General features: G+C 45.2%; 1 protein-coding gene across 2 annotated transcripts in view; it reads left to right on the top strand.

Annotated features, from left to right (window-relative positions):
- Plod (procollagen lysyl hydroxylase) overlaps window positions 1-27425 on the top strand; it is a 171924-nt gene that overhangs the window by 16054 nt on the left and 128445 nt on the right. For both annotated transcript variants that reach the window (XM_065453045.1, XM_065453044.1), the window contains 6 exons: window positions 858-921; window positions 4174-4271; window positions 6415-6513; window positions 7320-7451; window positions 22826-22947; window positions 25227-25328. In XM_065453045.1, the coding sequence (XP_065309117.1) occupies window positions 858-921; window positions 4174-4271; window positions 6415-6513; window positions 7320-7451; window positions 22826-22947; window positions 25227-25328 (617 nt within the window). The remainder of the gene's footprint in view (window positions 1-857; window positions 922-4173; window positions 4272-6414; window positions 6514-7319; window positions 7452-22825; window positions 22948-25226; window positions 25329-27425) is intronic.

The following is a 27425-nucleotide window of genomic DNA, read 5'->3' as shown; positions in this document are numbered from 1 at the left end:
ATGTTGTGCGCATACACACTACAAGCACACTATCATTCCTGCTGAGTCACTGTTTGTATGCAGTGGTCTGAAAGGAACTGACAGTAAACATCAAGCTCACATTACCTAGCATATTACACTGACTGACTCACTGGCTCACACTGACAGTTTCCTTTGGGCCTCATCTCATGCACCACCGTGGTTAGAAGCCTTTAGTGCCATTGGCAATGCTCCTCATCACAGCAGCATTGTAAGACGCCTAGTAGTACCCGGGGCGCTGTTCCCGCTGTGCAGCTGAAGTTACCTTGCTGCGTCATGCCAACACCTCGAACCTGTATATTATTGGAACACCATCTGAGGAGTTCAAGTACAATTAAACCTTGTGTGACGAGCATGTGACGCCCCCTCGCGCGTAATCTTCGTTGGCCTGCCAGGCTCGGTGGGACACATTGGTGACCGCACTAAATAAACACCGACGAACACAGCTGCTCGCAGTCAGTCATCGTTCACCACCACCACGCTGCGGAACATCACTCTCACGGAGGGTGCCTTGAGCCCCCGCTCGTTCATGAACCTGGCCAGATCGTAACACCTTGCTATGGCTTTCAATACTTTGTCCTTTGGGTGAAACTGCCAATTTTTTTTTTGTTTTTGCTGCATGCTAGATGATCAGTTTCATTTTTGTAGCTTGCACATATTTCTATGTTGAGGTGCAGTGTTCACATTTGTGTATATATAAGATTAATATTATTTCATAAGTAAAACATTGTTTTTTAGTGTTGCTATGAGTTCAAAATGCTGATATTCCTCTTTTTTGTGAGAATGAGACAAGCAACTTATTGTTTTCTTACCCCTACATGATGTTGCTTTCTTTACAGAGAAAATGGGGCATCAAGCTAGACCATAAAGCTGAAATTTTCCAGAATCTGAATGGAGCAGTAGGTGAGAGAAAAAAAGATTTGCTCAAGGCTGACTGTACTTACCTTATCTTGTTTTCCATAGTATCGGCACAGTGGTATCATTCTTGACCACCATATAGTGGCACTGCCGTATTGGTAGCGATAAATTAAAGGGCCCCTGATACGGCTCGGACAAATTTTGTAGACGTCTAGGGTACAGCTAAAGTTAATCATTCGCACCACAATTTGTGTGAAGTATCTCATATTAAGAGAGTTACGGACGATTACAAGTTACGCTCCTCCATAGTCATGCATTTTCTCCTCAACTCGTTCGCCGAGTGATCGGAGCTAAGCTCCGCCTTCACTGACTCTGCGTCATGATGGCACGTCATGTCGTCAACTTTCAGTTGTCTAGGAGCATGCGCGTAAAGTCTCTCGAAACTCTTCGCCAGCTGCTTGGCAGTCGACCCCAAGCAAGAGCTATCAAAGCAGCGTGCATTGCAAGCATTCAGTTGCAGCGCCGAGCGTGTCTGGTATTCCGGGAACCACAGGTGAGCTGGGCGTTTCGACAGATGGCTGGAGGCATAAACTTGAGCTGGTGAAGGAACTTTAGCGTAGATGTACGTGAGCGGCCTGATTGGTCTGTACGGTCCAGCCACTTGTTGGTGCAGAGCTTAACCAGCTAAAAAAGCGCTAATATTGCTCTAACCAAGTCTAAAAGATTTTAAACATTTACAAAAACAATGTGTTGATGACTACACTCCTGCAAAAAATTTACAACAGCAGTAAAGAAGAATACATTTCGTTACTGCTACTGTGTATGGTTGAGCTCTGTGCCATTAGGTGGCTGCACCATGCAGACCATTCACATTTGCGTTTCCGCTCATCCGGTTAAATGACACGATCAAACGGCCAGGCCCTGTCCCCTTGCGCTTGTGTTTACACGAATAGTGTATTTGCAAAACGCTATTGTGGTAGTAATCCTGCGGTGTAAACTGGTGGCTGCAAATGCGTCAATCCTGGCGCCAATCTGATAGTGGCAGTCCGATGCACCGCAGCCAGACCGCTCGTCGGCTGCCATACATATTGGCAGTCGCTACATTTGATATATTGACATATTGCCAGTTGCTACATTTGCAGCCCACAATGCAACAAGTCTGGTGGTGGTGCAACATGGTGCTCGCGAAAAGACTGAGACTGACTCTGATTGAGGAGCTCTCGTCAAAATGGAGCGCATTGTAACACAAGCAGACGATGCTTGCTGTGTGCCGAAAGGGCTTAAGTGTCGTGAGAAATTGTTCTTGTGCATTCTGTTTATGTTACTTTCTTTTTATAGAAACAAATTAACTAACATTCCAACTATTACGAACGTAATTTGTTCTCCATAAATGCTGAAAAATTATCGATGACGCACCCTGGGCAGCCAATCGGATAGCTCGCCCTACTGACGTTAATTGGGTGATTTACGTCATATGGGTAGAAGCGGCTGAAATTTCCGCCGAGCAGTGTGCTGCGATCGGCAGCGATGTACATTTTTAAAACCTTATAATAAATTACACACTTTACGTGGAGCACTTAGATGCGTCAATGACCAGAAGGACCTACCCAAATGACTCGGTACGTTTGTACAAAATCGTCAAAATCGTTTGAGGGTCCCTTTAATGGAAAGTGAATACAATACAATACAAGTTTATTTTTACAACAAGTACATTATTGTCAATCGGATTGACGTAAAGGAAAACAAGTGCCTGACTAGGCGCTATAACCTCTCCCTTCAGATGACACACTACTCATCATGACAATGAGAATCAATCAGATGAGAAAAGTTTTATAATAATTCAAAGGGCATTGCTGTTCTGTGTGAAACCAGCTAAGGGTGTCTGAGAATGCATAGTCATAGGAGAAAATTTTCAGATGAAGACAACTTGTCCTCAGCTTCTGAAAATGGTGCTGGACCCATTGAGCATACTCCGTTAGAATGTCACAGTGTTCATTCAGCAATAAATGTGGAAGCAGGCTTGAGTGAAGTGTTCGGATTTCAGGACAGTACGGGAAACGTAAATGAAACTGGCTGTGAAGTCCAGTAAAATATAGGTGAAAGATTGATGGTGGAAAGGAAGGGATACCACGCAGTGAAGCAGACGTTCAACAGTGAATAAAGTAGCATATGTGCAAAGGTATTTAATGATTTACATACACCAGATAATTTAGAAAAATTGGGCTTACTGCCCGATTACTAAAACTGCCCTATTACAAAACTGCAATTAGAAAAACTGCCCTATTACAAAGGGGATGCTCTTGTAATTGTCGTTATTGTCATTGTCATCACCATGCGATTTCTGCGCTTTTGCTTTTGTATAAGGAACAGCTCAATTATTGGATAGTTTAGAAAATCTGCCTGGCAGCCATCTTGTTTATCCCTGCATAAGAATTAAAAAATATAATTGGCATGGTTCCTAACATTTTGAAGTAAAGACAGGAAGCCTTTCACGCGAAAAGACTCTGAGCTACATGTACAGTGTGAATGCTTGACTCTGATTTTCACTGCGCCACTGTTGCCTCGTGACTGCAAAAGTTCACTTGCCACATTCAGAAAGTGTTGCAGGACTCTTAAAAAAACATAGCAAAGACCAGTGTGCTGACTTTTTAGTTACCAACTAATACTGTGGGGTTAGGACAGTGGGAATAGCATGGCAAAGTAGGGCATGAGCTGGAAGTTTATGAACCATAGTGTGTACAACATACTACCGGCATTTGTAGCAATTGCTACGAATGGGTAGATGTCTGATTTTCCCTTTGTTAATTACTTCTCTCCACCTTCTAGGTTTCCACAGAACTGTTACGTCAAACTCTTGCCTTTGCTTCGAGTTGTTGAAAGATTCGACTTTGTCCTACCATGTGCTAGCCTAGCCTGGTTAGCTCAGATGGTAGAGTGGCTGCCCCGGAAAGGCAATGGTCCCAGGTTCGAGTCCCGGACCAGGGCAAATTTTTCTTCAACTGCGAGGCTTTTTTTTTTTTTCGAGGAACCTGTATGGGTTTCCTTTGTAGCAATTGCTACAAATGGGTGGATGCCTGATTTTCCCTTTGTTAACAACCAGTACTACTGAAGAACACCAGAGTTTATCTACACGTTTTAACTTTACCAAGTTTTAATTGTACAGCTGTTATCAGCAAGCTTTGCAAGGCTAGCTGGCTTCACCTGCAGTAAAAAGCCTGCACTTCCGTCATCTCTGTCTTAGCTTCTTGAAGTTGTATTTTGAATGTTGTTGCCAATAAACGAAATGTTCCTTTGCAGGTGATGTGGAGCTGCTGGGCTTAGATTCTGAGCCATACTTGCATAATTCTGCTTATGGGACAACACCTTTGGTCATACATGGCAATGGGCCTAGCAAAGTACGTATTGCATGTTTTTTTGTTATTGACCAGTCCTCCTGTTTCTCAAGTTCTTTTTCTGTGATCACTACAGCTGTATCACTAGAGTGATGATGGAAATAAATTTGTATTTGCATTAATATCAATTGCAACTAAACTAATATTACACTTGTTTCATTAATATAGATAGGCATCTGTACTCTTGGGAAAGCTAGTAGATTGCATATACAATAAAAGAAAAGTACTAAAGCCCATGGTTGTGTACGGTGCCGCATATAGAGATGGTGCTTGTTGAAACTTGTGTTCACTTCCTCTGGTATTTATTTTATATATGGTTAAGCTTTTCTTTAGTATTATTCTGTTCATGTTTAAACGCATTCCATAACGGCTACTACTACAGTAAAACGTTGTTAATATCTACCCGCTTAAAAGTAATTCCAGTTTAAATATAATTGCGATGAATTCCACATCCTGTCGTCATTGAACTTACTCTATTGGCTGACTGCTGAAGCCGTAGTCACTTACCGCATGCTAGACGGTTAGTGCTTAATATTTACTTCATTCTTTTAGTGCGTTCAAGCTCAGAATCGGGAAAATGTCGTGCGCGTAGACCTTAGGTAGTAAAATTGCGGTGCACGGACTTTTCTCAGACAGTAGTGCCCACCAATAGTGACGTTAAGACAGGGTGGTCATGACATGTTTTCTGCTCCCGTAGCTTCTGGTGCTTCCACATTGTTCTCAGTAACGACATGGAAGTGGGTGATGGCTTTTCCATCTCCAACACAGCATGTGCATTTACCGTCACGAGACCCGCCGTGGTTGCTCAGTGGCTATGGTGTTAGGCGGCTGAGCACGAGGTCGCAGGATCGAATCCCGGCCACGGCGGCCACATTTCGGTGGGGGCCAAATACGAAAACACCTGTGTACTTAGAGTTAGGTGCACGTTAAAGAACCCCAGGTGGTCGAAATTTCCGGAGTCCTCCACTACGGTGGGGCTCATAATCAGAAAGTGGTTTTGGCACGTAAAACCCCATAATTAATCTTTTTTTTTAACATTAAGAGGAGTAGTTAAAGGGGCCCTGAACCACATTTTATTGAAGTTGAGAAATGCATTTGAAGTTGAAGTACGTTATTTCGGAAATACTTTGCCACACAAAGTACTTCAATGTCTTCAGCAGCAGTGTAGCTGTTGGCAATCAAGCATCCCCTAAGCAGCGTTTATGCTCCTTCTTCAATGACTTGCACTGCAAAGGCAATGGTGAAGTGGGGCTTGCCCATAAAGCTCCGTCTACTGAATGTCACCATGGCAGGCAGTTAAAATTTTGTTTTGGATGTTCACGTAGATTCCATACCTATGATTTTGGTGCCTACGACGTACCGATGTGGTTGTCCTCAGCTAGTCACAGTGCAATGAGCCAGCAGACTTGTCGGTGGCTGCAATATCTACGCCATGTGGCAGACCGCAGCTACATGCAACTGTAGTGTGTATGTGCAGTGTTTGCTTTGTGCACGATGGCTTGAGTGCATGCTCCCACTCATATGCTCCAGTCTAGCCATGCTAAGTGGTGCAGAGCAGCTTTGTCCTGCACCAGCTTGACCGACAGATAGTAGCTACATCCAGCTTGTGCCTATTGAAGCGCTATCATTAGCTCAGTACGAACCGAAATCTGCTGAGGCGTCTAACCAGGAGCGGCCAGAGTGACTGCATCATGCGTATGGTCTGATTTTAGGTTTTGTGTGGTTTGAGGCTAGCTGAGCATTCAAAACTATTTGAAATTAGCGAGACATGATGGCTACGACACCAATAAGGAGGGTGGCCAAAGTATAACTCTTTCGCGGATGGCCCCAACCAAGCTGTGAGCAGATAATAATCAGATTCTTTAGGAAGCATGTAATTATTATAAATAATCGAAAGCAGGTTTTCGCTTACTTAAGCCTGTTTATTAAACTGCATCAATAAATATACACAGTAACTGTTGGAAGAAGCGCACTGATACAAACACCCTTCTTGACTGATTTCAGCTATTGGCCAATAGAAGCTGAGTATGGGAATCTGTTATATTACAAAGTAAGGCATCCAGAAAAGAGTGAGGAGCAGGCGTCTGTTGAAAAGAGAGCATTTGAGAAAAATGCCTTTCTATTCTGTTTTTCCATACTGCTGCAGGTCATATTGAACAACCTTGGAAACTACCTTGCCAAGTCCTGGAATGACATAGCTGGTTGCCGTGTCTGCTATGACACCTTCAGCCTTTCTGACAAGTTGGTTGGTATCAATGTTTGGCTTTGCTTACCCAAACTTAGACTGAAAAAGCATGAACGTTGACATCTTGGTTGTGTTTTCTTCCTTCTAATACTGCATGCACATTCACTGATGATGACTCACAAAGTAGAACCCAATAACTTACTGCGTATTTACAACATGGTTCTGCTTTCTGAAGTTGTGAAACCACAATGCAGTTTCAAATAACCATGACGTCAAGCTTACTTCGAGTTCTTTGTGCTGCATGCTACAATTATAGTTACGTTTGTGTCATTTCAAGCAGCAAAAATTCCCAAGACTAAACCTTGATCTTGATGTTGTCATCTGACTGTTATAGCATGTAAGCAGGCAGGTGAGGGACAGTAAACTTTATGGAGTTAGGTGCTCTATTCGATGAACTTTCACTGACAAACTGAAGGTATAAGGTCAGTGGCATTGATATAATGTCAAACACAGTCAAGCAGTGAACCAATATAACAATATGGGTTACATCTGACCCACGTTTATAGCATGTCAACACACATTTATAACAAAAAGGCAGACATAGGGGCAACTGGAACCTACTGTGTGTGTCACAACAGTCATGCAATCCATAGTCATTAGCCTACATTGCCAGAAGCTGCTGTAGCAGTCGTGATGCAAGATCACTCTTTTATTCTTGATGCATCTTACAATAAAGTGAAAGAAATGATGTTGCTAAACTATTGAGAGATGATGGAGGCATCGTGAACTTAATACTTGTGGGAATGTTTGTACTATATTATTAAAAGATGCTGATTAACAATTGTACACTGTTTCTGCTTTCTCAGGACTCCGAGCTGCCAAAGGTTTTGATTGCTATCTTTGTGGAGCACCCCACACCTTTCTTGAAAGAGGCCCTGAATAAAATCTACAACCTGAAGTACCCGAAGGAGAAGATACATCTCTTTGTGCATAATGCTGTGAGTGCATAAGCTGAAGCTGTTTCCTTTTGAACTTGACATGAACAGTAATTTCTGTGGTGCAGTATTCATATTCCATGTTTGGCTTGCATAAGAAAAGCAAGCTGCCCTGACCTCTACATGAGTGCTCTACAAGGAAGCTTCAGGTTTGGGGCCAGCTCCAATTTCTCTACTCGAATGTATATGAAATGCAGAAATATGCTACACAAAAGAGCAAAAGTGGTGCAGGTAGCACTTCATTTCATTTCATTTATCATCATTTTGAAGGCCCAAAGGCTTTGCACAAGGGGGTGGGGGGGCAATACAAACATGTGTAAATGTGGTTACTTAAAAATGGCAACTTATGTGCAAGCGAAGGGAAGTATAGTCTGCATCACCTTATTGAAATGACGAGAATGCTTCATGCCTTCTTATTGTCTTTAGGGCTGCATATGGCACAGCTTTGTGTTGGCCACATTGCCTTCAGGACAACATCAGATGATTGATGAGTCCTCCTATGATCCCAATAGTCCCCGAGTTAAGCGTTTGCAGCACCACATGAGTGCCTTGGCGTTTGGACGGTAAACTATAGTGTAAAGATGGCAACATACAATGCCCTTAGAAAGTCACCATCGTGTTTGAGACTGAGGGAAGATACGGGCCCAGATGCCAAATTCAAATAATTTATTGTCACCATTCAGTTAATGTAGTATCTCACCATGGGTATAATTCTGTAACAGCGTGCAGATACAAAAATGAGTAAATGAAACAGCAAATAATTTCTAATTTGTTTTATTAAATGTGGTAGGAAATATTTACAGGACAACATGTTCACACCTTTGCAAACATTTCAAAGGCCTCTTGTAATAATTTTACAACATTCATTTTGGTAAAAATCTTACTAAAGAGAGTCGAGACATGCATCACAATATGATCTGTTGGTTCATGTTTCAGGAAATATTTAGTGCTTTGTATAAAAATATAACCGGTATTCCCGTTGTGTATAGCCAGTGTTACCAGAATAGTAACATGCACATGACTTACCTAATCCCGGTGGCTACTCGGCCTTTTCATTGCGTGTTCGTCATATCGCTATTGCAGCATTGCGCGGAGCTGGTGAGACATAGGTGCCTAGATAACTTCTAAGCTGAAAGCTGAGGGACTCATTCACAGAACAAAATATGTGAAACTAATGTCACACTATTTGCTTTGTTTCAACTCCATATGACTACAGTTCAAGCTTGTTCAGAGCGTCTTGTCATTGGAACTGTATACCAAAACATGGCACCCTAAGATCTCCTATGGTCCATATAGCTTTGCAATGGCCAAACTGACACTGAAACAAATAAACCAAGAAAACTGTAACTTCACCTGTAGGTTGTTGTGTACCCATTAGCTGCATTGTGCAATCCAGCCACCTGTTTAGAAAACGTGACTAGAACAGGTGAGATTTCTTCTTTTGGTTGAAGTATTTATATGCTTGCCCTGATACTGGTAATGTGGGCTGGAGCATTTACATGGTGGAGCTTACAGGGATTGGCAATCTCTGGTTGTTTCCGTTTGATGGTTCTGTGAAGGCTCCCAAGGACTTCTTTGTAGAACACGGCATTGACGGTTTGTCCGGATCTACAACTTCTCTGTGGACTACCCCACACTTGTCAAAAAAGACAATGAACATTGTCTTTACCTTGGAGTTTGACATTCTCGCTCTCTTGGTCCGTGGGGAGTTTATAGTGTGCCACTCCAAGCTTTGGTGCCTGGTTTCGAGGTCGTACTGGAACACCTATGATTCATTGCCTGTTATTACTCCCTCTAAAATGTCCTGTTCACTTTCCAACTGCACTAACATCTCACGGGGAATGTCATCTTGTCGTCGTTTTTGTTCATCATTCAACACTTTTGGCATCAATTTCCTTCCGCATGTTGAAATTTTCATAAGAATGTTGTGAACCATTGTTTTGCACATGTTGAGGTCTTTGGTGATTAATCTGATACTCAAGCGATGGTCGGAGTCCAGGAGATTATTTACTTTGGCCTCATTTTCATCCAAACCACTGGTTGAAGGTCGTTCAGATTGCTCCATGTCTTCAATGGCCTCCCGTTTGTTCTTGAACTCACTGAACCACCAGGAAACCTGGCCGCTTGACAGGACGTCATCTTTGTAAGCCTCCTTAACCTAGGCAAGCGTTTTGGAAGCACTTTTGCTCAGGTGAAAGCAAAATTTAATTGCGTACCTCTGCTTCAGTGAACGCTCCATTTCTGACGTTTTCTGTCGTGACAAAAAGTCGAAAGCAGTTTTTGCGCCACTTCAAATGCTCACTGTGTCAGAGCTTGGATGCGACTGCCACCTGGTGCATTACTCAGCTTAAAACTCCTGTGACGGAAGGATGAGAGAAGAGAGAGGAAGAAGAAGATCGGAGATGCTGACTGCTGCGTGTTGTTGGTGGTCAGCCATCTTAACTATTCTGACTCATCGTCTATATATATTGTAAATATAGTTTTTATATACTTGCAACATTCCCGTAACATATTGGTGAGAGGTGCGGGGTACCATGGCTGGAAACGGAGCTCCGCAGTGGACGTCGCATCACTGTCCTCACCATGAATTACGGTGAGCATGCGGGATCAACGTCATTGCCTCCAACGTCACTGTCGCCAGCTACGTCGCTGTCACCTTCGGTTGTCGTTGTGCAACCCAAGGATCCTGGGGCTTTCTGCAGAACTTATGACGCCGACGTTAAAGAGTGGGCGGCCATGTACGAACGCGCGAGTGGAATCAACAGATGGGACCCTACGCTTATGCTAGCTAACCTGTTGTTCTACCTACGAGGCATGGCAAAGGTGTGGTACGAAAACCACGAAGAGGAGCTAACCAGCTGGGACCAATGCAAAGTGAAATTGAAAGAGTTGTTTGGTAAACCAGCAGGCAGTAAAATTGCTGCAAAGCAGGAACTGGCCTCCCGTGCGCGATCCCCCACGGAGTCCTATGTCTCGTACATCCAGGATGTGCTGGCACTTTGTCGTGAAGCCGATCACGACATGACAGAAGTTGAGAAGGTCGGGCATGTGCTTAAGGGCATTGCTGACGACGCGTTTAATCTGCTCATGTGCAAAAGCTGCTCTACAGTGGATGCAATCATTAAAGAGTGCCGACAATTCGAGGAGACCAAAAGCCGACGCGTCTTGTAACTATTCGTCAGACTTCCCAATACTGCCGCAACGTCGACGTGTGAAGATCAACCCGCACAGCAGCATGTGTCGCCATCAGAGGACGTGGTGCGAATCGTTAGACGTGAATTGGATGCGATGGCACCTGCAGCTTTCTGTTCGCATAACCCTGATGCTACGACATTTTAGAACTTGAGACTGACTCCAACCAAATAACTGAATTTTATTAGCCCGACGTTTCGGAGCCCATTCGGCTCCTTCTTCAGGGGGTTGTTCTTCGGGGGGTGGCGGTGTGCCGCTTTTAAAGCGTCTTTTTTGAAGAAAGGAGGGGGGGGGGGAACACGGGAGGTGGGGAGACACTCCACAGACGGAAAGGTGGGGGGGAACAAAAGGAAAGGGGGGGTTGTGTTGTTGACCGCTTCCAAGGTGCTGCGATGACCGGTGCTGGGTGGAGTGCTCACGAGGGTGCCCTTGATGGGCCGCGGGGGGGGGGGGGGGGGGGGAGGGTTACAGGGTCGCGCCGACGTTCTGTGTTGGTGAAACGAGCGGGAGTCTATCTGGCTGTGCGTCCTTTTCTTCTTTTCGTCATGTCGCCAAGGCCATGGACATAGACCGAGGGTAGGTTGCCCTTCACACGGTTTATGTTATTCTCCGTATTCTGAATGTGCCATGACTCCAGTAGTAGTCTCTTTCGCCAGTTCGTTTCTGTTTGAAGGATTGCAGTTTCCTTGAAAGCAATTTTGTGGTCGGCGACTTCAGAGTGTTCAGCGACGGCGCTGCGAATACGGTTGAATGTCCTGACGTCGTTCTCGTGTTGTCTGATCCTTTCTTTTAGATTTTTGGTTTCCCCGATGTACGACGCCGGACAGTCAGCACAACTGATTTTGTAGACGACGCCTTGAGCTTTTTCTTTTGGTGGACGATCTTTTGGTTTAGGGAGGAGGATATTGAAAGTGTTTATTGGTTTGTGCGCCACTTTGAGGCCTTCTTTTTTTAATATTCGGCTGAGCGCTTCGCTGGTACCTCTGATGTACGGGATGGACACTCGCTTCTGGGGTTGGGGAGAAGTAAACGGCTGAAGGTCCCGCATTTTCCTTCTTTTTTGTTGTCTGGTTGTCTTTCGAATGAAGTCATCTGTGTAGCCATTCCTCTTAAGTTCGTTGAGAACCGTTCTCTTTTCTTTCTTTAGATCCGATTCCGATGAGGAATGAGTTTCGGCTCGTTTGAATAAAGAATTTACAACAGACGCCTTGTGGTTTGCCGGATGGTCGGATTGGAAATGAAGATAGCGGCCTGTGTGGGTTGGTTTTCGGTAGACTGAAAATTTTAGAATGCCGTCTTTTCGTCTAACTTGCACATCTAAGAATGGGAGTGATCCGTTCTGTTCGCGCTCATATGTGAACTGTATATCCGGGTCTATGGAGTTTAAGTGTTTCTGCAAGTTTTCGACTTGGCTCGTCTTCACGATGCAAAAACAATCATCCACGTACCTGAGGAAGACTTTTGGTTTCGGGAAAAAAGTATTTAACGCTCTCTCCTCGATGCTCTCCATAGTCAAGTTAGCCATGGCAACGGAAATTGAGGCCCCCATAGGAGTTCCTTTAACCTGTTTGTAGTAGCTGCCTCGGAAGGTGAAATAGGTATTGGACAGGCACAGTTCGAGAAGGCGGCAGATCTCGTCTACACTCAAAGGGGTTCTCTCACTGAGCGTATCGTCACGTTCCAGTGCATCTCTAGTTGCGGAAACAGCCAACTTAATGGGTACTCTTGTGAACAGAGAGATTACATCAAAAGAGACCAGACATTCATCATCTTCGATACGGATTTTTGATGTCAGTTTGATGAAATTCTCGGAGTCGCGCACGTGCGATGCTGTCCTTCCGGTGAGTGGTGATATGATCTGATGCAAGTAAGTGGATAGTGATCGTAGTGGGGAACACGAAAAGTCTACGATTGGTCGTAAGGGGATTCCGGGTTTATGGAGTTTTGGCAAGCCGTAGAAAGCTGGAGCGGATCCGTTCCTACAGATTAATTTTAGGTAGAGATTTCGAGAATTTGGGTGGCTGCGGAATATTTCAATCAGCGTCTTGTTCAGCAACGACTGAGTTCTCGTAGTGGGGTCCTTCTTTAGTCTCTCGTAATCTTGGCTGTCAAGTAGGGCGGACGCCTTATCCTCGTAGTCCTTTATGTTCAAAACAACGGTTGAGTTCCCCTTGTCCGCCGGTAGGATCACAATGTTGGTATCTTCTTTCAGCGTTCTCACTGCTTTTATTTCGTCGGAAGTTAAGTTGCGTTCTCTTCTGCGGTTGTTATTGGACCTTATTATGCCGATTGCTTTCAGTCTGACCTGTTCCCGCACTTTGGGGTCTAGTTGCTGGATGCCGCTCTCAAGGGCGGCGATCATCTTGGGGAGGGCTGGGTTATCTGTCGTAACATTGAATTTTTGACCTTTTGCCAGGATTGAAGTTTCTTCGCTTGTGAGCTTTCTCGATGATAAATTGGTTACTGTGTGCTTGTTTAACACTCCTGTTTTCTCGTTTTCGTTGATTAGGGAAGAGAATTTCTTCTTCTGCGTTTGACTGTGTTTCATTTCCTCTGAGGACGCTACGGCCTTTGCAAACGATTCAATTGATGAAAAGAGATGGGGTACCTTGTGTTCAAGTTGTCTTCTGGCGAAGAACGCGTCGACTTCTTTCTTCCGGATCAACATGTGGCACTCATGTATCCGTGCTGTCACCAATCTTTGCTGGGCCTTGTCGATGATGTCCCGGCCTTCTGGTGTGTTGATTGGTTGGCGTAGCTGGAGACTTCGTGGCACGACGTTCTTGTCTTTGCATTTCCGGGTGAAGTCTAGGTGTGTCTTGAAGGTGGATATTCCTTTCACTGCTTTTATATAGTTCTTTGCAAGTTGCACTGCCTCTAGCCCGAAGTCTGCACGTAAAGACTTGAAGCTAAACATTTCGACAGAATTGCCTGTCTGGTTGGGAAATTGATTAGAACTTGAGACTGACTCCAACCAAATAACTGAATTTTATTATCCCGACGTTTCGGAGCCCATTCGGCTCCTTCTTCAGGGGGTTGTTCTTCGGGGGGTGGCGGTGTGCCGCTTTTAAAGCGTCTTTTTTGAAGAAAGGAGGGGGGGGGGAACACGGGAGGTGGGGAGACACTCCACAGACGGAAAGGTGGGGGGGAACAAAAGGAAAGGGGGGGTTGTGTTGTTGACCGCTTCCAAGGTGCTGCGATGACCGGTGCTGGGTGGAGTGCTCACGAGGGTGCCCTTGATGGGCCGCGGGGGGGGGGGGGGGAGGGTTACAGGGTCGCGCCGACGTTCTGTGTTGGTGAAACGAGCGGGAGTCTATCTGGCTGTGCGTCCTTTTCTTCTTTTCGTCATGTCGCCAAGGCCATGGACATAGACCGAGGGTAGGTTGCCCTTCACACGGTTTATGTTATTCTCCGTATTCTGAATGTGCCATGACTCCAGTAGTAGTCTCTTTCGCCAGTTCGTTTCTGTTTGAAGGATTGCAGTTTCCTTGAAAGCAATTTTGTGGTCGGCGACTTCAGAGTGTTCAGCGACGGCGCTGCGAATACGGTTGAATGTCCTGACGTCGTTCTCGTGTTGTCTGATCCTTTCTCAACAACTTGAACACAAGGTACCCCATCTCTTTTCATCAATTGAATCGTTTGCAAAGGCCGTAGCGTCCTCAGAGGAAATGAAACACAGTCAAACGCAGAAGAAGAAATTCTCTTCCCTAATCAACGAAAACGAGAAAACAGGAGTGTTAAACAAGCACACAGTAACCAATTTATCATCGAGAAAGCTCACAAGCGAAGAAACTTCAATCCTGGCAAAAGGTCAAAAATTCAATGTTACGACAGATAACCCACCCCTCCCCAAGATGATCGCCGCCCTTGAGAGCGGCATCCAGCAACTAGACCCCAAAGTGCGGGAACAGGTCAGACTGAAAGCAATCGGCATAATAAGGTCCAATAACAACCGCAGAAGAGAACGCAACTTAACTTCCGACGAAATAAAAGCAGTGAGAACGCTGAAAGAAGATACCAACATTGTGATCCTACCGGCGGACAAGGGGAACTCAACCGTTGTTTTGAACATAAAGGACTACGAGGATAAGGCGTCCGCCCTACTTGACAGCCAAGATTACGAGAGACTAAAGAAGGACCCCACTACGAGAACTCAGTCGTTGCTGAACAAGACGCTGATTGAAATATTCCGCAGCCACCCAAATTCTCGAAATCTCTACCTAAAATTAATCTGTAGGAACGGATCCGCTCCAGCTTTCTACGGCTTGCCAAAACTCCATAAACCCGGAATCCCCTTACGACCAATCGTAGACTTTTCGTGTTCCCCACTACGATCACTATCCACTTACTTGCATCAGATCATATCACCACTCACCGGAAGGACAGCATCGCACGTGCGCGACTCCGAGAATTTCATCAAACTGACATCAAAAATCCGTATCGAAGATGATGAATGTCTGGTCTCTTTTGATGTAATCTCTCTGTTCACAAGAGTACCCATTAAGTTGGCTGTTTCCGCAACTAGAGATGCACTGGAACGTGACGATACGCTCAGTGAGAGAACCCCTTTGAGTGTAGACGAGATCTGCCGCCTTCTCGAACTGTGCCTGTCCAATACCTATTTCACCTTCCGAGGCAGCTACTACAAACAGGTTAAAGGAACTCCTATGGGGGCCTCAATTTCCGTTGCCATGGCTAACTTGACTATGGAGAGCATCGAGGAGAGAGCGTTAAATACTTTTTTCCCGAAACCAAAAGTCTTCCTCAGGTACGTGGATGATTGTTTTTGCATCGTGAAGACGAGCCAAGTCGAAAACTTGCAGAAACACTTAAACTCCATAGACCCGGATATACAGTTCACATATGAGCGCGAACAGAACGGATCACTCCCATTCTTAGATGTGCAAGTTACACGAAAAGACGGCATTCTAAAATTTTCAGTCTACCGAAAACCAACCCACACAGGCCGCTATCTTCATTTCCAATCCGACCATCCGGCAAACCACAAGGCGTCTGTTGTAAATTCTTTATTCAAACGAGCCGAAACTCATTCCTCATCGGAATCGGATCTAAAGAAAGAAAAGAGAACGGTTCTCAACGAACTTAAGAGGAATGGCTACACAGATGACTTCATTCGAAAGACAACCAGACAACAAAAAAGAAGGAAAATGCGGGACCTTCAGCCGTTTACTTCTCCCCAACCCCAGAAGCGAGTGTCCATCCCGTACATCAGAGGTACCAGCGAAGCGCTCAGCCGAATATTAAAAAAAGAAGGCCTCAAAGTGGCGCACAAACCAATAAACACTTTCAATATCCTCCTCCCTAAACCAAAAGATCGTCCACCAAAAGAAAAAGCTCAAGGCGTCGTCTACAAAATCAGTTGTGCTGACTGTCCGGCGTCGTACATCGGGGAAACCAAAAATCTAAAAGAAAGGATCAGACAACACGAGAACGACGTCAGGACATTCAACCGTATTCGCAGCGCCGTCGCTGAACACTCTGAAGTCGCCGACCACAAAATTGCTTTCAAGGAAACTGCAATCCTTCAAACAGAAACGAACTGGCGAAAGAGACTACTACTGGAGTCATGGCACATTCAGAATACGGAGAATAACATAAACCGTGTGAAGGGCAACCTACCCTCGGTCTATGTCCATGGCCTTGGCGACATGACGAAAAGAAGAAAAGGACGCACAGCCAGATAGACTCCCGCTCGTTTCACCAACACAGAACGTCGGCGCGACCCTGTAACCCTCCCCCCCCCCCCCGCGGCCCATCAAGGGCACCCTCGTGAGCACTCCACCCAGCACCGGTCATCGCAGCACCTTGGAAGCGGTCAACAACACAACCCCCCCTTTCCTTTTGTTCCCCCCCACCTTTCCGTCTGTGGAGTGTCTCCCCACCTCCCGGGTTCCCCCCCCCCTCCTTTCTTCAAAAAAGACGCTTTAAAAGCGGCACACCGCCACCCCCCGAAGAACAACCCCCTGAAGAAGGAGCCGAATGGGCTCCGAAACGTCGGGCTAATAAAATTCAGTTATTTGGTTGGAGTCAGTCTCAAGTTCTAATCAATTTCCCAACCAGACAGGCAATTCTGTCGAAATGTTTAGCTTCAAGTCTTTACGACATTTTCAGTTCCCCTCGTACAAGCCATGGATCGCCAGGAACTTGAAAACATTGGTTTACAGTCTGTGTGTGCTGTTGCCAATCCCAGAGCTAACATATGCCCTTGTACTATTTTTGCTCCACCTCGATGCTTTTCTCCACGTTATCGCAACCCGACTGAGTGGAGAACTGCGACGACCAGCCGATATGTTTCACCTGTCGCCACATTGGTCATGTCGCCCGATACTGTCGCAACTCGTGGCCCTCAACACCTTGCACACCGACCACATGAGCCGTTTTGATGGAAATACCCGCAATGTTTCGCCCACCGCTGAGTCTAACAGCACCACCAAACCTGCTCGGAACACGTGGTACAGCCGCTCACCATCTCCGCGCGGACACAGTCTCGTTCACCGCAAACTCGTCGCCCATCTTCCCGTTCGCCGCAGCCACGTCGCCTTTCGTCCCCTGTGGCTTTTGACCGCACCCTTTCGGAAAACTAGGAAATGCAGCACTCGGAGGTGGTGCTGCATTGCCGACTACTGCAGCAAATCCTCTCTCTGTGCCAACAAGGAGAAGTGTAATTGACGTTAAAATAGACGGCGTACCTGTCCAAGCACTCGTCGACACTGGAGCCCACGTATCTGTGATGAGTTCTAGCCTACATAGGCGTTTAAAGAAGGTCTTCACTCTAGAAGCTGCCCGAGTGCTTTGTGTGGCCGACGGCAGCGTGCTGGTTGTTCTTGGAATGTGTACTGCGCATTTAATTATAGTCGGCCGCCCTACTTCTGTTCTCTTTTCTGGGATTGACAACTGCCCTCACGACGTTATCCTTGAATTGGACTTTTGATCCACTCATTCAGCTCTCATCGATTGTGCAACCGGCATTCTTCAGTTAGAACTGCCTCAACTCACCGATGCTCCGAGTACCGCCCCACCGTGCTCGTGCTCGCTTCAAGACGTGCGTCTGTCACCCGAGGCAGTTACTTACGTCACTTTGACCGCCCAGTCACAGGTTCCTGACGGTGAACATGTGCTTCACCCTATCATCGATGTGCTTTTGAACCGGAATGTTGCTGTTCCACATATGTTGGTCATGGTTACTAATAACGACATCGTTCTGCCACTTCTGAATTTCAGCCTGTGCCCTCAAGTGCTTCAGGCCGGCATGTTCTTGGCCAGCGTTTCTACTACTGGTTGCGAATTTGACATTGAGAGTCTGAATGCCGAGAGTGGCTTATTAGTGCCAATTGCAGCTGACAGCTCTGGTCCCTAACGGATGACTTTGTGAAAATGATTGCACCTGACCTCACTTTGCACAGGCCACGGACATACGACTCCTGCTTGAATCGTACAGTGACATCTTTGATTTGGCGACAGGCCATTAGGCCGAATATCTGTTGTTCACCACCGTATAAACACTGAAGATACGAATCCTATTCGTCAGCGACCCTATAGGTTATCGCATGCTGAACGTCGAGTCATTCAATCAGAAGTGGACAAAATTCTCCGCAAAGGGGTCATCGAGCCATCAGCCAGTCCTTGGGCTTTGCCTGTCGTCCTGGTGAAAAAGAAAGATGGTACCTGTTTTTTTTTGTGTTGATTATCGCCACTTAAACAAGATCACGCGAAAAGACATCTACCCACTACCACGCATCGATGACGCCTTGGACTGCTTGCACGGAGCTAAATACTTCTCGTCCATTGATCTTCGATCCGGCTACTGGCAGATTTCAGTTGATGAAATGGACTGCGAGAAGACGGCCTTCATCACGCCAGATGGCTTATATCATTTCAAAGTCATGCCCTTTGGCCTATGCAATGCTAATGCGACATTTGAATGTATGATGGACTCTCTTCTGCGGGGCTACAAATGGACCACTTGTTTTTGTTACCTTGATGACGTTATTGTTTTTTCTCCCACGTTCGACAGCCACCTTACCCGACTTAATGCAATTCTTGCGGTCTTCCGAAAAGCAGGCCTTCAACTGAACTCCACGAAGTGTCAATTCAGGTGCCGTCAGATCACCATGTTGGGACACCTCGTTGATGCGTCCGGTGTCCAACCAGATCTGGAAAAAGTTCGCGCCATACGCAGTTTTCCTGTGCCACATTCTGCCTCTGACGTGCGCTGCTTTGTCGGCCTGTGTTCTTACTTTCGCTGTTTCGTCAAAAACTTTGCTGACATTGCTCGGCCTTTGACAGATCTTCTAAAGAAGAACATGCCATTCTCATGGGGCCCGAAGCAGGCTCACGTGTTTGCCACTCTCATCAAGTTTCTGACCACCCCTCCCATGCTTGCCCACTTTGATCTGTGCCCGCCAAATTCCACAACTGACGCAAGCGGCTATGGCATCGGCGCTGTTCTCGCCCAACACCAGAATGGTACCGAGTGCCTGATAGCTTACGCCAGCCATCTGCTGTCACCTGCCAAGAAAAATTACTCCATCACCAAGCGGGAGTCCTTGGCTTTAGTTTGGGCTGTCGCCAAGTTCCAGCCATATTTGTACGGCCGCACGTTTTTGGTCGTCACAGACCACCACACACTCTGCGGGCTGTCTTCCGTACGGAAACCGACTGGACAGTTTGGTCGCTGGGCTTTGCGGCTCCAGGAATTTTCATTTAGTGTCCATTACATGACTGGACGCCTCCACAAGGACACTGACTGCCCGTCGCGTCACCATGTGGATTCTCCCGATCCTGTTGCGCATGGTCTGGTGACCTGCGTGATGGCTTTGACCGACATGACCGACATGCGCGCTGAACAACAACGCAACATGTCCTTACAGTCCATTGTCGGAGCGCAATCTGGCAGCACTGACGGCACGTGCCGCATGTTCGTGCTGCATGACGGCATCCTCTACCGCCGTAATATCAACCCTGACGGCCCTGAGTTGCTGCTTGTCCTTCCTCATCATCTGTGACCCGTCGTTCTCGAACAACTTCACGATGCGCCGACGGCAGGACACCTTGGAGTTTTGCATACATACAACTGTGTACGACGCCAGTTCTTCTGGCTGGGTTTCTGCCGCTCTGTGCGTCGTTATGTCGCAACTTGCAAATTGTGTCAGGGCCGGAAGAAACCGCCCCTTGCCGCTGTTGAACGACTCCATCCCATTGAAGTCCTCTCTGAACCGTTCTTTTGCGTAGGCCTTGACCTGCTTGGCCCTTTTCCGACAACGACTAGAGGGAACAAGTGGATCGCTGTCTCTACTGATTACGCAACATGCTATGCAATGACAAAGGCGTTGTCGACTAGTTGCGCAACTGACGTCGCCGATTTTCTCCTTCACGATGTCATTCTCCAGCACGGTGCACCTCGACAGTTACTTACACACTGCAGCCGCTCGTTCTTGTCTCGAGTTGTGGATGGCCTCCTCCGCTCTTGTGCCACTGAGTACAAGCTGTCCGCCGCCTACCACCCACAAACGGTTGAGACGTCTTATGGAATATCTCAACCTAACAATCACAGAGATGCTGTCGATGTACATCTCCAACGATCACCGCAACTGGGACACCATGCTGGCTTACGTGATGGTCGCGTATAACTCGTCCCGACATGACACCGCAGGATATTCAGCCTTTTATCTCTTGTATGGTCGCAACCCCACCCTGCCGTTTGATACCATCTTCCCTTCTGTGCCACTTGTTGCAACTGAGTATGCTCCTGAAGTCATCAATCACACTCTCATTTCGCCCAATCTCAATCGTCTCAATCTCTCAATCTCAATCGCCCAATCTCAATCGTCGCCCACTCTCGAATTGCCCAATCTCATTTATTAGCTTCACAGCATATACAGAAAGTGCGTTACGATCGCTGCCAACGCGATGTTAAGTTCGTACCAGGTGCTTGGGTGCTCCTCTGGTCACCATATCGTCGGGTTGGTCTCTCTCAGAAGCTTCTCTCTCGCTACACAGGGCCTTATGAAGTCCTATGCCAAGTTAACGATGCCAATTACGAGATTTCGCCGCTACACTTTAATGCATGCTCAAGTCAGATGCCTGTTGACATCGTGCACGTTTCATGGCTGAAGCCATACTTCGCTCGCAATTCTTCACCTGCCATGCGCCGAGACGGCGCTTTGCCACCCGATGGTCCTGTTACGGAAGGATGAGAGAAGTGAGAGGAAAGAGAAGATTGGATACGCTGGCTGCTGTGTGTTGTTGGTGGTTAGCCATCTTAACTATTCTGACTCATCCTGTATATATATTTTAAATATAGTTTGTATGTACTCGCAACCTCCCCGTAACACTCCTACCACAAATCCTGCCTCCGTGGAGGGTGCTACTGGCGGCTGCAGTGCTGTGTGGCAGTCTCATTACCTTATGGACAAACCATGTACTGCTGTTCACTCACTGTTGTTAAACCTGCTGGCTATATCAGGATCAATGATTAGTTGCTGGCCAGCACAATGGCCAAAAATGGATCTGGATGTGTTAGCGGTAGTGAAAAGCATGTCTACTTTGATGAAGATGCTGATCTTGTGCTAATTTTGAGCAAAATAGAAGTGAGGGTTGCAGATGTGTTTAGTAAATAAAGGCACGTTGGTGTAAACATTTGTTTATTGTTCTCTTGGTCCATTCAATAATCTTATGTTCAGTTAATTTGGACACTTTTAATGGTCCCAGGAAATCTGAAGTAATGAAGTTTTACTGTATCACAGTTTGCAACAATTTGCAACAAATTAGCAGTATATTTCGGAGTGGTGTGTAATATGTCTGTTTTGTTTCAATTAGTGTTATAAGCTTGATGTGTTGGTAATATTTAATTTTGCAATTTTCAAAATTTTTAAAACAAACTCATGGCCTAACTGACAACTCTGCTCCCAAACAGTTGGTAGATTTTGACTTCAATTAAATGCAGCAAGCCTCGCCAAATTCAGTTCCGTGGATGCTGAGCAAAATGGTTTCCTTGTTGATCAAGGAAATTGCTCATATTGTTTGGTTTTAACACACCTCTGGCTACACCACAACATTCAAGCAGAATTGAAGTAATAATATGTTTTTTTTTTCTGCAAAAATGTGAGCCCCTGATAGTTGGGATACAGCTCCTAAAATGTTTGTTTAGAACTTTCCTAATACAGTGGCGCTTGTAAAGCAGCATTGAAGTACATTATTCGACAAGCAGTTCATGAAAAGCCAAAGTGATAGCTATGTTGTGGGCATTTAAAGCAGCAGAGAAGGAAACCCATACAGGTACTTTGGAAAGAAAGCTTTACAGCTGCATGAACATTGATACTCGTCCTGAGGCCAAAGCGAACATCAGTTCCTTACTGAGGCAGATGCTCTAACAGATGAGGCTACGAAATAGCAGTGCTAGGGCAAATTAATCAACAACTCGAAGCACTGGGTTAACTGATTGAGTTCTGCAGAAGTCAGCGAAGCCCATGGAGATAGGCTTATGAGAAGGTTGGTGCTCATCTGAAAGTAACCCGAAGCTGCTGCTTTTAATGCACTATAGCATCAACCTTGGTTGAAGATGATCGTAATGATGTGCTCTACATGCAAGGCTCATTCATCCAGAATGTCTGAATCTATTGGAGTGTCCTTTTACAAGAGTTTAGCTTATTACCTATGCTAACTCTGGAAATGGGGCTTTTTGCTGAGGTAGAGACGCTTACTGGGACACACCAAATGGTGTGTGCAAAGACCATCTGTGCGAGGAAGCAAGTTATGTATGCAAGGACCATCTTGCAGATTCTAAATCTTGCGTGGTGCCTTACCAACTGCACCATGCCGACTGTTCTTTTCATCTGAGGCCTGACCGATGCCAGGGCTGCTTGTTAAATTTGCTGCTCATCATAAAACGCATTATAATAGAGGAATATATGCAAACTTTCTATGTTCGCAACTCTAAAAAACACCGCTGTAGGTAAATGAGCCGACTTTGACAGCACTTATTACAAAACCTGCCTTCGCAAATCAATTTGTTTGCATATCTGCTTTCATAATGTGAAAGGCACCTCACTTTCGGTAAAAATACGTTGTTGTGCAGTGTATTTCTTGATTTGAACACACCTCCTCTTACCATATTTGTTGCTCCACGGAGTCTGATATTTTGTCATTGACATGCCAACTATTAGGAGGAGTTCCATGATGCAGAGGTGACCAAGTTCGTGGAGGAGAAAGGGCCGGCTTACCATTCTGTGAAGTACTTGGATGTGTCTGAGGCCAAAAAAGAATGGCATGCCCGTAATCTGGCTCTGTGAGTTGCTTTCTTTACGGTTTTGTGCTGCTTGTTCTTTGTGCAGAGACTGTGAGCACAGTATGCAGTCGGTGTCAAAAGTTTATGGGACGGATCTGTGAAGAAGCAGAATGTTATTTTCTGAGCCTGGGCATGCAGCCCATATTTAAGATTCGCTATCTGTATTAGGGTATAATACAAGACTAATGTTGTACTGTTTTGCTGGCAGCACGCTAAAACCGGACTGAAATTTGGCTCTTTCGTAGGGCTCACATTTTGAAAACATTTGATGCAGACCGTACAGGGTGCTTTGTAATGGACCCTATAATGATAGGGATATCTGGGCTAGTTAGGGAGAGTGCTTCGTGAAAATGTGGTAACATTAGACAGGATGGACTTTTGTTAATTCGACTCTGCTTAATTAAACTCTTTAGTTCATTCAATCCTGACCGAAGGTCCTGGCTGACATTCATACATTTCTATGATCCAAGATTTTTATTATGTCAATCCTGTAATTGGCCCTCACTAAATAATTTGAGCTTGACTGGATAGCAAGCACTTGCGTAACCATAATGGTGACCTCAGTGGCTGCACTGTCTGTCCTGAAGGTGCTAGAGGACAGTGAATGCATCGCTGACATGCTATTGCCCACCGAAAATGATGATTTTCAACCTGCTCCAGTTCTGAGTGAAAATGGCAGCTCACACTGAACAGTTACTGTAGTTACGTAATTTGAGCACGCACTTCTTTCAAAAAAAAAAAAAAAATATGTGTCTGAAAATTCTCTGCGTATTACAATCAGCATTGCCAACACCAAATTGTCAGAGCCAGTGTCATCTTCATTGTTATCACAACATGGTGACAGAACAAGTTCTTGCTTAAGCTGACGCTGATGATTTGCTACTTACCTTACGGAAGCCCATTCAAAAGAGAAGTTATTTTACGTGCTAAGCTAGTGGCAAATGAAGCAGTTTCAGATATTTTCAGCATATCACAGTGTTGCATCACGTGACAAGCTGGCGAAGTGGTTACCTATCCATCCATTGGCCATCATCCTTATTTATGATGGTTATTTGAGGAGTTGTTGAGATAGCGCAGAATTTCAAACACAAAGGAGTGCTTGGAGGATGACATGTCAGGACTCCTAACGATAAAGAGCTCTCCGAGTGTAACTGATGGAAATTAAGTGTGAATAAATTTATGATCTCCAAAGGCAGGCTTCAGGTTTCATTTTTTTCTGATTGCCAGAATTAAAGGCATGCTAACATTGGTTTGGAATTTGTTTTCTATTTAGACACATTAAATGCTGCATGTGCATTAAATTCAAGGGCATATTATAATTTGCCGAACAAAGCAGCAGCAGGTTCGGATGGCTTTTTCCTGCCTCTTCTTTTAATTTGACCCACCGGATAATTCTATTATTTGCATCAGTTCCAGCAAGGTTGAATTAGAAGTAGAATGTATAATGTGACACACAAGTGCAGGGCATCTGCTGCCTTGTTGCTTTTTTTCTTTTTGTGTGTTATATCATCTTGTGTGCTGATTTTTGTATTGCTTTACAAAGCGTTATGAAAAGCAGCACACAACCTACCTACCTACCTAAAGGTATAGCTGAAAGCATGCAATACATTCCATGCTTTCAATCATACCTTTACTAGAGTTGGCAGCTACAGTTTCTTTATGCAGCTTGTTACCAAACCACAGAGAGACGAACACTAAGGCCAGTATGACAAATCATATCTTGCCTTTAGTTCCGCTGCTGCAAAACTTAGGTTATTTGTGCAGCCACAGATACATTAACTGCGCCATAAAGCAATTAACACTTATATTCGTTCATTTGGTGAATTCTACCAGAGGGAGTGATTGATCAGGTTTGCTGTATTAAGTTGACACAGAGGCTATGCAAGACACAATAGCGGAGGGTTCTAAGATAACTTCAACTACCTGTAATACGTACTAATTGCTGTCCATTTCAACTGCTAGCTGTAATATGCAACTACCTGTTTCAGCTGCCTGTAATATTGGTTCTTGTAATATCCACTCAGTGTTTTTGCAACCTGGCTCTATTGAATTTCGGTTGCTACGACTGGATATTGAACTCATAACTTCGGTCTTAGTAAAACACCATAACCACTGAGCTATACCACAATGGACGATGCTCCAAGAAACACCTTACCATTGATGTGTAGCTCCATAGCGGTGTTGTGTCATGCAATGTTAGATTTTAAGTTTTGTTGGCAGGTGAAAGGTGACATGTGTCCTGAAATTGCTGCTCACTGAATGTACCCAATCTATTTCAGGGAGGAGTGCTTGAAGATCAACTGCGATTATGCCTTCTTTGTGGACAGTGAAGTCCACATTGACAATCCTGGTACCCTGAGGCTTCTCATAGAAACAAACAGGTGCGCACTGTGTTATGCCTCTTGCTCTGTGGACTTCTCATAATGGAAGCTGAACAGATACTTGCACGTACCAGAAAAGGCAACATTTATATTTGTTCTCATGAAGAAAGTTTTCTTTTTTCATAAATTTCAAAAGTTATCATGTTGGCCACTGAAATCTGTTTTGAAGAAACAAATTGACTCGTTTGCAGGGCTCTGAATGCACTGTGCTGGTCACCCGGGGGCTTGATTTAGTTTTTATTTGGGACAGGCCTCGAATCTAAGGTGTAAATTTCACTCCAGTTAGTTCACTTATTTTTATGCATACACTGCCCGTTGTTGCCATTGCATATCATACCTACCTTTGTTTTTCTTCCTCTCTCACCTTCCCTGCGCACAGAATAGCTGACTAGGGTTATTCAGTTTCTCACCAACTTTTCTGTGTTTCACTGTAAATAAACATTCTCTCTCTTAAAGCTATGAGTTTCTTGTTTTGTGTGTTAACGTTGGAGGCTATATAACGGTTTGTGTTGTTTTAGGTTTGTTGCAAGTTGAGACTCTGAAACAACTTTGCAAGCAATGCTGTGGTGCAAACGCTGTGGTTGGAGAAAATGTTGAATTTGCGTGATTGCTGCAGACAGTGCACAATGTGTTTAGCATCACTGAAACAACATATTTTAATAGCTCATATTGTAACAGTCACAAGCATACGCAGGAAGTATAGAAGCTGTATATTTGAGGTTCATCACAATGACATGTATATATAAGATGACTGACCATGAGTCAGTACGTTAATCAGATTAACATGCCTGCCGGACTTGCCACCTACCTCACTCCAGCAGCTGTCTTGGTCACAGCAGCTTCTACCTTTGCGACCACATGACACCTCTGTCAAACACTATAGCAGGGATGGACAATCAGTGCCTGTGTTGTTACATGTTCTTCTTCCTTCCTTCTCGTTGTGTCCCTGGATAACCAAGCACAGTGAATTTAATGCTGGCACTTTACATCCCAAAGAAAAACACAGCCTATGAAGGATGCCATAGAGGGGGCTTTGAATCAATTTTGACAACTTGGGGTTCTTTCACATCTGATCAAAGCAGTGTGCCGGGCGTTTGGCTTTATGCTTATGTGGAATTCAGCCGCTGAGGCCAGAAATTAAGTCTGCAATCTGATGCTCAGCAGAATAATGGTGTATCCTTGTGAGCCACTGTTGTACTGAGCTTCTAAAAAGTGCTGTTGTCTTACACTTGATTGAAATGTGCACATTATCATTTGCAGTTGTATTGCACAAGTTAGTATAATTTGGCATTGAACTGACTAATTAGTGAAGGTTAACTAATGTCTTAGCTTGGTGACGTGGTGGAAAAAATTTATTTGGATAATGGGTACGGCCACTGCAGTAACTGACTGTTCATTGTAATTGGCCTGTTGTAAATCGCCTATAAGGAGTGATCTGCTATAAATGGGTACTTCTGCAGAAATGAAACACTGACTGCTGTTCCCTGTCTGCTTATCCATGAAGATTTCTGAGAAAAGTTGGAAGGTCTTGGCCTCCCTAAGGTAGACTGTACTTGTGCAAAGGCAGCTTTTATTTTCTTGCTAGGCTCTCTCTGCATACTGCCACGTTATAAAAACATGCTTTTGCTGAAGATGTACGTACTGCTTAAAGGGTCTCTGAAACGGTTTGGATGAATTTAGTAGGTGCGTAGGGTACAGCTACAGTAAAACATTAATGCCACAATTTAAGTTAAGCGTCTCATATTAAGAGAGCTAGGGACGATTACAAGTTACCCTCCTTCCTAGCCATGCTTTTTCTCCTCAACTCGTTCGCTGATTGATTGGGGTTAAGCTTCACCTTCACTGGCTCTGCGTCACAATGTGACGTCGTGTTGTCTACTTGCGGTTGTTTTGGAGCCAGTGTGTGAAGCCTTTCTGGCCTCTCCACAAGCTGCCTGGCCACTTATCCCCAATGCGAGCTATCCAAGCAGCTTGTGTTGCGAACATTCTGTCACGGTGCCGAGCGTGTCCGGTATTCTGGTAACCACAGGCGAACAGGTGTTTTGACAGATGGGCAGAGGCGTAAGCCAAAGCGCCTCCTTACTACTACCACTTTGA

This window comes from Dermacentor albipictus, chromosome 2, assembly GCF_038994185.2.
Source record: "Dermacentor albipictus isolate Rhodes 1998 colony chromosome 2, USDA_Dalb.pri_finalv2, whole genome shotgun sequence".
NCBI classification, from domain to species: Eukaryota; Metazoa; Arthropoda; class Arachnida; order Ixodida; family Ixodidae; genus Dermacentor; species Dermacentor albipictus.
This window is presented reverse-complemented; position numbering and strand designations above follow the sequence as displayed.